Here is a 12875-nt window from a genome sequence, read left to right as displayed (position 1 = left end):
AGCCGGTGGGTCAGTGTGTGCACTAAGCAGCATGTGGTCCTGGTTGGCCCTGAGGGTGGAGCCAGAACCAGAACCCAAAGGCCGTTAGGCCACAGTGAGGAGTAGAGGTGACATCACAGAGTGTCTCCATAAGGGAGATGGGAACAGAGAGATCAGAGTGGGGCAGGAGGCCTGGGGGAGCCTGGAGGGTGCAGAGTGGGGTGTCCATGGCCAGAGGGGAGGCAAGAGCAGCCTGCGAAAGCGAGGGGATGAACGGGATACAGACCGATCAGTTCTGGAGGGTCTGTGGGGGTCCTCCTGTGCGTCTGCAGCACACAGAACACGACCACTGCCATGATTTCCCTGAGTTTTAGCTATTGCCCTCTGCTCTGATTTTTTTTTTTTTTTTTTCATTTTCCCTGGTATCGGCAAACAGAGGCTGATAGGTGTGTGCTGAGTTTAGCAGGACTCTTCAGGTGCTGATATCTCATAGGTCCTCAGTTTCTGCAGAGATCTTCCTTCGTCTGTTCTCTGTGTCTCATTACCACGCGCCTGCTGCCACTTCTCAGAGCCAGATCTTAGTTCTGGGCTACGGAGTGACATCAAATAGTGATCCATGTATTCCTGCAACTTCAAAATAAATACTGAAATAAGAAGAGAAATACGTAGGAAAATTAAGAGTGTGTATCACACAGGCTAGAGCCATCTGCAGGATTCAGTGAGGTGGGGTACAGTGTATGGAGCGTGTAGCAGGCTGGGTTCAATCAGGAAAGAGAAACCACACAATGGGTTAACCAGAAAAATTTCAGCACAAAACTTAACTGTAATAAAGGAATAACTATAAATATAACAGAACTCTACAGTACCCTAAGGCTGAGGGAGGGCACCCAAGGAGGGACAAGCTTGGAAGGGGCTCAGCTGTCGCTGGAGAAGGTGGGATCGGCCACTGGATAGCAGAGAAGGCGGCTGGTTTAGCTAGACTGGAGCTGATCTGGAGTTGCTGGGTGAACACTAGCCCGCCCTCCAGAAGGCAGGCGGGGCCAGGTGTCAGGCAGCAATCCCTGGCACAGGGATATAGCTGGAGACCGCATTCCAGAGAGGACATAGGACAGGGCCTTCAGAGGGGCAGGCTGCTTGGGGAGGGGCCACAGGAGAAGGCTCCCAGAGGGAGGACTGCTTGGGTGCAGCTCTAGGCCACAGACATGCTGCAGGAAGGCTTGATGCAGACAAGCTGTCCCCAGGCTGAAGCTGCAAGGTTGCAAAGGAACCATTTTCATGGCCTGTGGCTCAGGCTGACTCCACTGGAAGTCCTCACACTCACAGGACTGACTCTCCCTGTGGGCCCCAGAGAAATTGCTGGAAATCCCTTCCTCCTATAGTATCCATTCTGCACCCTTTACTGAGGGAACTTAACCTGGTGCTCACTGTAAAGGACAGATGCTTAAAAGCATCCCATTGTTTATTTTAGAGCACTAATGGAAGGGTGCCTTTGCAGCTTAGAGGCAATAAAACTAACTGACACAGAAAGCTCAGCAAAGACACTGGCACATAGCAGGTGCTCAGTGGGTGGAAGCTGTGAGTGTTATATTTCTTATTCAGTATTATTAACTGAATACATCTAAATTACTTGGAATACATTTAGAAGTTAGGTAGCCATCTTAATATCTGTTGTCGTATAATTTATCGTGCATATCACTTAACTAGCCACAAAGCTGAGAATCTGTGTGTAAAGTCTTTCTAATTCCTAATTCCTGTGTGTTTTCTTTTCTTTTTCTTTCTATCTAGGTCTTATACAATATATTAATTGCCTTCATAAAGATGCATACATTTGAAGACATAGAGGCTGTTGACATCTTGGCTGGATGTGCCCGGTTCGTTGTTGTGGGGGTCGGGGGAGTCCTGTTTGGCATCGTGTTTGGATTCATCTCTGCGTTCATCACACGCTTCACTCATAATGTCTCCGCCATTGAACCACTCATCGTCTTCATGTTCAGCTATTTGTCGTACTTAGCGGCTGAGACGCTCTACCTCTCTGGCATCCTGGCGTGAGTACAGTCCAAGGGTCAAGTCTCTCAGTAACATAAAGGAAGTTTAGGGCCACAGCATGTGAACCAGGCATCTGGAAAAGGCCTGACTTCTGATGCTAATCTCCAAAGGCATTGCGGGATTTAGGATTGTTTAAACCTTTGGAAAATCTGACTCAGGTTCTTTGACAAACAAATATTCTCTCTGACATTTGCGTTCGCTCTCTCCTTGCGATTTGCCTGAGGAGAAGGTAGCGATGATGTCAATCAGAAAGCTTGGGGAAGCTGGTGCAGAGGAGATCTGGGGAAAGTTCAGGGTTAAAGTCTTATCTCAATAGTTTGTTTTTCCTTGAAAAATTAATTTTATATGTTTGACTGATGGTCAAAAAAATAAAAATTTAAAAAATAAAAATTAATTTTAGGTTGAAGGGAGGCATGCATGATGGACCACCGTGCCTGGGCTCTGCCTTCTGCTCGTCCCCTCAGACCACACCACAGCTCCGTGGTTCTTCAGTGTGGAATGAGACTAGGGAGATGGGATAAGACTCTAGAAATCTAGATCTCCTTGTCCTAATGACAATATTTTTGAAATGCTTACCTTTGTGTCCTTAGGTCCTTGTATTCTTCAAATGTTTATCTTGGAATGAGGCTTCTCAGTTTGGCTTGATATTTCTGGTTGTGTTGTTTTCTTTATGACATTACCCTCCTGTCCAGATATTTGGGCACAAATATTTAATTTTGTTGTATAGAAATATCTTTTTCAATTAAATATAATACAGTAAACTCTAGGCATCCATCATTTCCCCACCTTAAAAATGACCCAAGATGAGGGGCAAGGTTCTTTGTTTTCCCCATACTTGTAAATGTCTCTAGAACAGAAAGATTTGAAATGAAGAATTCCTTATAAAATCGTTGTAAGAAATATGATTTGGTCGGAGGAAATGAGGGCCTTGTTGAATTTTTCTCTCTGGGCAACTGAAGTGGATTTATTTTAGGTTAAGGCAGAGTGAAGTAGACAGTAAGAACTGAGGCTGACAAGCACTTGGTGAGGAAGGGCAAGACAGAAGCATCTGCCACTGGTGTGCCCATGTGGATCGTGTGCTGTTTTATTGTGGGAAGGACATGCCACACCTACCTTCCCCGCAACACTCAACTTTATCTTGTGGAGTCCCTTTGCAGAGGGAATAGAGGAAGAAAGAAAATCTGTGGAAAATCTCCAGCCAGAGAAAGGAAACGGAGATGTTCTTTCTAGACAAACACAGGGTTCCTACCTCTGTGGCATCCCCGACTTCCTTGGAGGGACAGAACCTTGTCGATTCCCTCTGAGACTCTGATCCTTTTGTAGAATCACGGCCTGTGCGGTAACAATGAAAAAGTACGTGGAAGAAAACGTGTCCCAGAAATCCTACACGACCATCAAGTACTTCATGAAGATGCTGAGCAGTGTCAGCGAGACCTTGATCTTCATCTTCATGGGCGTGTCCACCGTTGGGAAGAACCACGAGTGGAACTGGGCCTTCATCTGCTTCACCCTGGTCTTCTGCCAGATCTGGAGAGCCATCAGTAAGAGACCCGCAGCTCCAAAGAGTCTCCTTTTTTGCTGCATGTTTAGTTCTCTTATTCCCTTCTGTAAAAACATGAGTAGTGAGTGGATGCCAGCTGGTTTTACTGGTTAGGGGAGTCTAGGAATCTTGCATTGACCAGGAACGCTTTCTGTTTGCTCCCTCAATCAGCTCAAAGTAATTAGTGGCTGATAAGGTTGTGCACTGAAGTAAGACTGGGGCAAGGAGTCTTTCCTTCTCTTTTCTTTCTTTTCTTTAATTGAAAAGAGAACTTTCACATCTACACATTTAAATATAACTCAGCAAATGTATCATTTGATCTTCGCTTCTTTGCCAACTTGCATTCTCTTGCACCTTAAACAGATATAGATTATAAACTGTGGGCATTTATTTATACTTTTGCTACAGGGCAAGTGAGATCTCACAAATTATACTCTATATAAGACAAGTATTGTTAGAAAACATTCCCCTAAATAGTACAGGTGGTTTTATTTAAGTGTTGAGTGCATGAGCCTGTGATGTATAGCAAACAAAAAACCAGGAAGTGAATCTTTATTTTAGTATTAATTAGTAAAGGCAACTGTATAATGTAACTGGCATCTGAAATCTTAAAACAAGATCTAGTGGCTGCACCTTTATCTTGTACATTTATATTTTAGGAGCTAGAAAAGAACATTAAGCACTGAGCTATGATATATATATTTCCTTTTCATTAGAAGCAATTCCATTTTTAAATGACTTGACTAATATTTGAAGCTTTTTAAAAATGACTTTGACCAATATTTTCAAGCCAATTATTCAAAGAGAAATTAGGAGAAATGGCTGAGAACTTATCTGGAACATTTCAATTCCAAATTAACTTAGTATGAGTTTTAGAATCTAGGGAAGAATAACAAGAATATAGAAATATTAAAATATTTATAAAAGTAACTCTGAATATATATGTTTGTTGGGCCCCTGGAACAGAATTGAGGAAACAGTGATATAAATTTATAAGTGCAAATCAAATCCTGGAACTATTACTAATTAGTTATTTGACCTTGGACAAATATTTAATTACCCAGAATCTTCCTCAACCACAAAATGATGGATTTGGACAAATTTCTTAGTTCCCTTTAGTTCTAATATCCCAGGAACCTACAGGGGCATAGAGCTAATGTCAAGAGAAGTAGTAACATCACAGAGCTTTAGCCTGACTAACAAGAAAAGAAACCATCTAGAAGAGGATTGATATTGCAGACACCTCAACATTGTTGACTCTTAATGACCATCTACCCCAACTCCATAACCTTATAGTTGAGGGAACTGATAGAACAACCCCCAAGGGAGGGACTGAGTTGGCCACATCACAGTGACTGATAGAGGCAGGTGTCCGAATTCAGTTCTCCCACTGCACCCTGGCTCACGGTAGCTAATAGTTGTTCACACTCATGGAGGCTTAGAATGTATAAGGCCCTGTTTTATGTTATTTATTGATAATAAATCCTTCTATTCACCTTCTGAGATAAATGGTACTGTTATCTCCACTAAGCAGATGAGGAGTCTGAGGACATGAAATAATTAGAAACCTTGCCTGAGGTCACTTGACTGGTATGTGGAAGAACAGGACAAACAAAACAAAATGACAAATTTTAAATTTTATTATCTTTTGCATTATTAATGTGCTTATTGTTAATGGAAAATAACCCAAACTTATGAAATAATTTAAAGACGTTTGTTCTGAGCCAAACGTGTGTGACTGGCCTGGAGCACATGGCCTCAAGAGGTCCTGAGAAAATGTGCCCACGGTAGCTGGGTTACAGTTTGGTTTTATACATTCATGGAGACAGGAACTCCATGTAAGATCCTAAGTCAATATGTGGAGGGTGTACATTGGTATGGCCTGAAAAGGCAGGACATTTCAAAGGAGGAGGGGAGCTTACAGGTTATGGGTTGTTTAAAGATTCTTTAAATTTTAATTTGTTAAAGAAATGAAGCTTTGTCTAAAAGCTTGGAATGTTTTAACTTAAGATAAGAATGTCTGTTAATCAGAGACAAACCATTCACCAAAACTCAAGTAAACTGTTGAGTAAATTGATGGCCTGCAGGTGTGGTTTAAGTTTGCCTTGCATAGTCTTAGGCCGATAATGATTTAGTATCTTATTGTTACAAAGAATATCTCCAAAATGAAGGAGATATGGAGATGACCTCCCTTCTCATGGCCAGCAAGTCAGCTTCAGGGTTTTTCTGGGGTCCCCTTGGCCAAGAGGGGGTCCATTCAATCAGCTGGGGGGCTTAAGATTTTAATTTAGTTCACACTATTATAAAAAAATGTTTGCTGTGAAGTCTATGTGATTAGAAGTCCATAAGGATATGGAGAGCTTTATTATACTAAAATCAAACCTCTTGTTTAATTAGTCATAGTTTTAGTGAACAGACATTTCCCAGCAGGAACCACTGCATTGGTAGCAGCTAAGTCATGTGGGCTACTTGGGAATGGAAAATCAGTATGGTAGAAAACACCTTTGTTTTTTAAACAAGATCTCCCTGCCAAGAAGCTCACTGGCAATAAAAAGCACCCACCCACCCAACACTTGCCAACTTCCTTCCTTATTTGCATTGAACCTCAAGAAGAACTGAGCCAACCATAAAGGATTTGCTCACCCTGTAGAGCCCACAGTCACTGAGAGAGCTCCTCTCACTTTTAAATTATAAGCCTCCATTGGGTATCCAATGAGAATGTGAGATGATAAGAATGCATTTATCCCCCCAACAACATCTTTGCCTTGACTAGTTTTAAAAGGCAGAGCAAAAATTATGAATACAGGTTAGAAAATATATGCCTTACATCAAAAAAAAAAAATCAAGATTTTTATTACTTTAAGCACACAAACAGCACATAGATACATAACAATATACATGCTGGGATAGTACCAGAGAAGGTTCCAACTCGAAGCACTGCTATTGTCACCGAAAGCTCGGTACTTGTACTCGAGGCTGCATCAGAAGAACGAGAACAAATGGTTTGAGAAAAAGGAAAGAGAAGTTTATTACTTTGCTGGCAAAGGAGGAAAAATGGTATACTATGGTCTCAAAATCCAAATTCCTGTACATAAGCAGAAATACAGAGCTTTTAAAGGGAGGACCCTCAGTTCCAGGCTATTGTCCTTAAGGATTCCAATTGTTGAAACTCTGTTGAAAGACAAAGCCTGTGACCTCTACCCACCTGAGAGGCCCACCCAGACCCTGGGACTGAGCCACACAGTTCAGCTGAGCGACATCCTGTAACACAAAGAACAAAAGACATTCCCCTGCCCTTCCCGACCGCCTGCCCCCAAGGCTGGAGGCTGGGATGCAGGCCTCAGTTCCCTAAAAGAATGGGGGATGTTTCAAAGAGACAGAAAACATCGTTTGCCATATTTTTCACAGGCCATTCCCTCTGTTACATATTCCCCACTCTCAGTTTTATGCTTCCATATCTAAGGGAGGAGGGGTGACTGTTACTGTGTCTCACAATTAGCCAAAAAGTGAAAGGCCATGAAGGACATTCTATTTGGGATGGACAATCATGGGTGTGTGATTAGATATTGCAATTAGCTGTTTTGTTTGGAAGGCACGTGGACACAACCTCAATTCACTAGCACTGTGTCTCTGCACATTCATGACCCTATGCTCTAACACACATTTCCCCTTTCTAGGCGTGTTTGCTCTCTTCTATGTCAGTAACCAGTTTCGGACTTTCCCCTTCTCCATCAAGGACCAGTGCATAATTTTCTACAGTGGTGTTCGAGGAGCTGGAACTTTTTCACTTGCATTTTTGCTTCCTCTGTCTCTTTTTCCTAGGAAGAAATTGTTTGTCACTGCTACTCTAGTAGTTATATATTTTACTACATTTATTCAGGTGAGTAGATTTTCTTCATATTTAAAATAAGTGGATTCCTACAGGACAGTGTATTAAGTTAGTAAAATACAAATAGAGGCACTGTATCTGATTTTCAGATCTGTGCTCAATAGCCAAACAAAATTCTTAGATATTTCTAGGTCATCTTTGTGGTCATACTTATCTTCTAAAATAAATTACCTTTTAATCAATACAGCATATTAATCAAAATATTTCTGGGTAACTGGTGAATGATAGCTACTCTACTATGCATCTCTGAAAATGAGATTCCAATTAGTACTAGATAGCACAAGTTTTTGTTTCAGTGAAGTTAACTGTTAATGAACTAATGAGAAATTAAGATTCCTATATTAAACTGCAGATTATAATAACTATTTTTATTGCAGCATTTAAAAGAATTAACTAAAGTAAACGTGAGTGCTTGCAGAGTAGACTCTAGCACAAAACAAATGCACACAAACTGAACATTGTAATAGTTTTGCTAATAGATTTTCTCTCTGTATAGTGACAGTCTTCACCACAACAACACACTTCATTTTGTTATTTCTGATCTAGGGGATCACAATTGGCCCTCTGGTCAGGTACCTGGATGTTAAAAAGACTAATAAAAAAGAATCCATCAATGAGGAGCTTCATATTCGAGTAAGTTATCTCTTTGTCATAACTAATATATTAATGTTTCCCATCTGTCACCTTGGGTGAGATGTGTGTACACGTCCCCTGACTTATAGCCTCCTTCCTTCTTAGCTGTACCAAGAGCGACTATACTACTTTCCTATGGCTGCTGCAGGAAATTACCACAAATTTAGTGGTTGAAAAAAACACAAGATTTATTTTCCAGTTCTGGAGGTCAGAAGTTTGAAATGGGCTTCATTGGACTAAGATCAAGAGGTTGCAGGGCTGCATTCCCTTCTGGACTTCTGGAGACTCTAGGCGAGAATCTATTTCCTGCCTTCCCAACATCTAGGGGCTGGCCATGGCTCCTCCATCTTCACAGCCATCAGTGGCTGCTCAGGTCTTTCTCATGCTGCATCACTCTGACAATGACCCTTCTGACTTCCTCTTCCACACTAAGAGATCTTGTGATTACCTGGGCCCACACGGATAATTCAGGAAATTCTTTCTATTTTAAGGTCAGCAGATTAAGTAACCTTAAGTCCATCTGCTGCCTTAATTCTCTTTTATATATAAACTAACAAATTCACAGGTGGACATCTTTGGGAGACCATGGTTTTCCCTATGCCAGTCTGCTCTCTGTCCCTTAAAGATTCAGGTCTGCTGTGCATGCAAAATACATTCCCTCTATCCCAACATCCCCAAAACCTGAATCCACCACAGCATTAATTGAAAACCCAAAATAGCATCTAAATCTTATCAGTTCAAAAGTCCAAAATCTCATCATCTCTCAATCATCAAAATCAGGGTGGGGTGAGGGTCTGGGTATGATCTATCCTGAGGCACATTTCCTTTTCTTCTGTGAAGTTGTGGAGCTCAAGAAACAAGTTATCTGCTCCAAAAATGTGTGGTAGGACAGTCATAGGGTAACAGTTATGGATATTCCCTTTCAAAAAGGGGGAGAGGGAATGGAAGGAAAAAAGAAGTCATTGATCTCAAGCAAATTTTCAATGTTTCCCTGGGAAAATTCTAATTAGTTTCAAGGCCTGGGAATAATTCCCTGTAATTCTTTGTTTCACTTTGTGGGTTTGGACTCCACCCTTTGAATCATACTTCCTTTTTTGTAAAGGTAGTGTGGGTTTGCAGCTGAGTTGTTTTATCAACCTGTTCCTTGTTTGTACAAATGTGGGAGTCTGACAACTTTCTTTCATTTTATCCTCTTTCCTTTTTGGTCCAAGCTGGAGGTGTTACCATCAGGGTTCAACAGAGAAGCAGAACTAGTAGGATATATATTAATACATATATATATATATATATATATATATATATATATGTATATAGATAGATAGATTTTAATCATATCTACAAAATACATTTACAACATCTAGAATAGTGTTTGAGTAAGTGGGGACTTGCCCAGCTAAGTTGATACCTCAAAAGACTATCACAGTGACTAACATTCAAAGTTTCCTACTTGCTTCTAAAACCATTGTTCCAGTTGAATATGGGGTTCTCTGCTCTTTCTGAACTCTTAATAGAGAACATGGTCTGGTGGCAATTTTTGGTGAAAACATCCCACTCTGGGAGAGATAAATATGAAGTTGAGCATGTTTTCTACCTATTTGTTTAAGTTCAACACAGTGAAGGGATGCTAGTCTGTATGGATCCAAGGAATAGAAATGAGAATAAATTTATGAAAGATATATGGAGAGAGACTTCAGTTCAGTTAATAAAAGAGCATGCTGATAATTGTTTCTTGATTGACAAAGGTGAAGTGGATGTGTCCTAGCAGTGACTGGGAATATTTGGCATAGTTGCTATATAGGAGATTCAACCTTTGAGGGGACGATTGAACCTGAAAATTTTTAGGTTTATTCTACCCTTGAGAGATCACAGTTCTAACACTGGAGAAACTGATAAAGTCTTACAAAATCTGTCCTGAATTTCATGGTCAATGTCACCTGAGGAAATTAAATAATTTAAATTCCTGAAAATTAAAATGAAAAATTTCAAGGCCATTTAAATATATTTAACAGATGAGAATAGGGAGTGACTGTTGTAAAGATATAATGCCCTAACCTGATTGTAGATTTTTGTCTCTATCTTTATCTCTTCCAATTCATTATTTTGAGAAATTAGACAATATACCTAAGTCCGTAGAACTTGGATATTTCATTTCTTTCTTGTACATTTTTCTTTTTCTCAAAAAATTATAATTATTGATAGAACACAGTGAATTAAGTATTAAGAATTAATTTAGTATTTGCATCTATTTTTAAAAAAAATTCAGAAGCCAGTAAAAATGTTGATAATTTCAAATTTAAATTATTTGGGTACTAATTCATAATTATTTTGAATATTATATTTTTCCCTAACTTTCTATAAATAATTTTGGATACAAAAAATGCAATATAGTTGGCTTGGATGGTGAAATGTAAATACTTAGACCAAATGATCAGATAAAATAATGGGAAATATAGATATTTTGTGATTATATGTTATTATTATGATAGAATATCTGTAGAATTATATTGTCAGAAACTGACTGGATACTGGTGTGTTCTTTTCTTTCGCAATGAAATGAAAAGTAACAGTTAATTAGGAGGCTTTGCCTCCATATGATTTCGGTAATGAGAAATTTCCTAGGTCATTCTGGAAAAGTATTATTCAAAGCAAATGCCAGGTGCCCTGTTTTTATTGCAAATTATGTGAATTATCAAGAAACTTATGTACAGAGTCTTTAAATCATGAAACTAAGTTGAATTACCATGGAAGGCATGACATATTTATTACATGAACAGAGTGACAGAAAAGAAGATGTGCTCCAGGAAATTAAAGCCTTTGTTTTTCAAAGAGTGTTAGCTTTCCTGGTATGTCCTTCAAAATTAGCATTTGACCAGCCATCCTTTTTCTTGTGTTTGGTTTGGCAGCTGATGGATCACTTAAAGGCTGGAATTGAAGATGTGTGTGGGCACTGGGGCCACTACCAAGTGCGAGACAAGTAAGGAGGCTGAGAGTTTCCGTCCCTCGCAAAGGATGTTTGTGGCATGGGGAACCGTTAAAGGGTCCACTGGAAGCTGGGCATACATGAGGACAATCCAGAGGAAGGAGACTGCAAAGATACAGGACTCGGGCCATGCCGTACAAGAAGCGGGTGGAAATCTTGGGTGTGCCCCGCCTGGAAAGTGTAGAGCTGTCGGGTGGAGGAAGCTATAGCCACGGTTTAGGTTGTTTTGGAGAGAACTAGGTACCACTGGTGGGTTGAAATTAGGAAAGTCAGATTTAAGTTTAAAACAGGAACAAGTTTCCCAATGGTAAGAGCAACTCAACCATGGAATGATCAGCTCCAGGTGGTTGAAAAGGGAATTGGAGGACTCCTTAGGGTCCTGGGAAGAGGCTCCTCCACCCTGCAGGAGGTCACAGTGGAAGATCTTTAAGGCTCCTTCCCACATAATGATTCTTTAAACACGAGAAACTCCCTCTTCTTCACCACATCTCACATTTTAAAACTGATTCTCTTACTGGATTTAGTTTTGAGCGCAGGAGGAAGGGTGTGGCTGGAGATGGAGGTCGTAAGTTGTCAGTAAGCAGCAGGGAGCTGACTGAGGACAGGACTCAGATGCTCCGGTTGTCAGGGGTCAGGTCAGGAAAAGAGAGGGTGGAAGGTGGCTGAGAAGTGGTCAGGAAGGTTGGCAGGGAAGTGGGGGTGAGTCGGGATATGAAGGGCACAGAGGGGTGACCCCATGCGTTAAGAGACACAAAGCGTCCAGGAGGGTAAGGGCAGTGGCAGTGTTTGGAGCTGCACAGGACAAGGTCCAGGTGAGCCCCAAAAGGTGTGAAGGTGAGGAGCTGATTATGATGGGCTGAGAAATAAACAGGAGCCACAGCCTCTTACGTAGAAAGGCAGACAACTAGAGACCTGAGGGCGACCCAGTCAGAGCAGATGCAGGTCTGGTCTGAGCTGAAAGACCACAAAGCCCGGGAAGGCAGCCCACTAACCCTGGAGGGGACTTAGCAGCTTCAGAGTCCTTACCTCACAGATGGGGAAACCAATTACCAGGCACCATGCCAGCAGCCCAGGAAGTCATGTTCCCCTCCAAAAAATAAAGCAGGCAGACAAACTACTCTCTGAATGTAAAATGATTAGAAGTGTTGAAAATTCCAACTGCAAACAAATGGCTGACTAGGAAGGCGCCACATGCATACACGCAGCTCAGTCTACTGGGTGGACCAGAGGTTGGTTACAATAGTCAGCGGCCATCAGTGTCTCTCCTATTCAGACTCTTCATCATTCAGACTGTTGGGACATATGTGGGTTTTTCTTTCTCCCCCTTAATTGGCAGGATTCAAAATGATCTGCAGCATAATGGGGCAAAACTACTGTAACTACCGGGCCATTTAAACTTATTGGGTTCTGGCTGAATAGGCCAGTATTACTGTAAGTGCAGCTGCCGCTGTTATGAGCTATTAGAATGGAACACTTGTTCAAAAGCCTCAGCCCCCTCATTTCTTCTCTTACAATCGGAGCTGAGCTGGGCTGGGCCTCCCCCGCGCCTCACTTAGGCACACTTTTTGCCCTGATTGCAGCTTGTCCTTCCTTTTGTTTAGTTGATTTTCAATGTATTCAGGCCAGTAGGCCATTTTTTCTTTATTTAAAAAAAATGCATAAACACTATGAATTTTTTTTTTTAATGTGCCTATGAATTCCAGGCACTGTCCTGATGTTTTTTTCAGAGTAAAGTTAAGTAGTGAGTAGTTTAAGAAAAATGTATACTTGCATAACACATACAGAAATTCAAGATTGCCAGCATGTTG

The 12875-nt window shown here is 41.0% G+C and overlaps 1 protein-coding gene across 1 annotated transcript in view; it reads left to right on the top strand.

The window, feature by feature from the left end:
* SLC9A4 (solute carrier family 9, subfamily A (NHE4, cation proton antiporter 4), member 4) overlaps positions 1–12875 on the top strand; it is a 55493-nt gene that overhangs the window by 23882 nt on the left and 18736 nt on the right. The window contains exons 3-7 of the mRNA XM_012641925.1: positions 1765–2024; positions 3349–3566; positions 7243–7445; positions 8001–8087; positions 10991–11061. Coding sequence (XP_012497379.1) covers positions 1765–2024; positions 3349–3566; positions 7243–7445; positions 8001–8087; positions 10991–11061 — 839 coding nt within the window. The remainder of the gene's footprint in view (positions 1–1764; positions 2025–3348; positions 3567–7242; positions 7446–8000; positions 8088–10990; positions 11062–12875) is intronic.

Source organism: Propithecus coquereli, unplaced genomic scaffold, assembly GCF_000956105.1.
Source record: "Propithecus coquereli isolate 6110/MARCELLA unplaced genomic scaffold, Pcoq_1.0 Scaffold171, whole genome shotgun sequence".
NCBI lineage: Eukaryota > Metazoa > Chordata > Mammalia > Primates > Indriidae > Propithecus > Propithecus coquereli.
The sequence above is the reverse complement of the archived record's forward strand: the minus strand, read 5'-3'. Positions and strand labels throughout refer to the sequence as shown.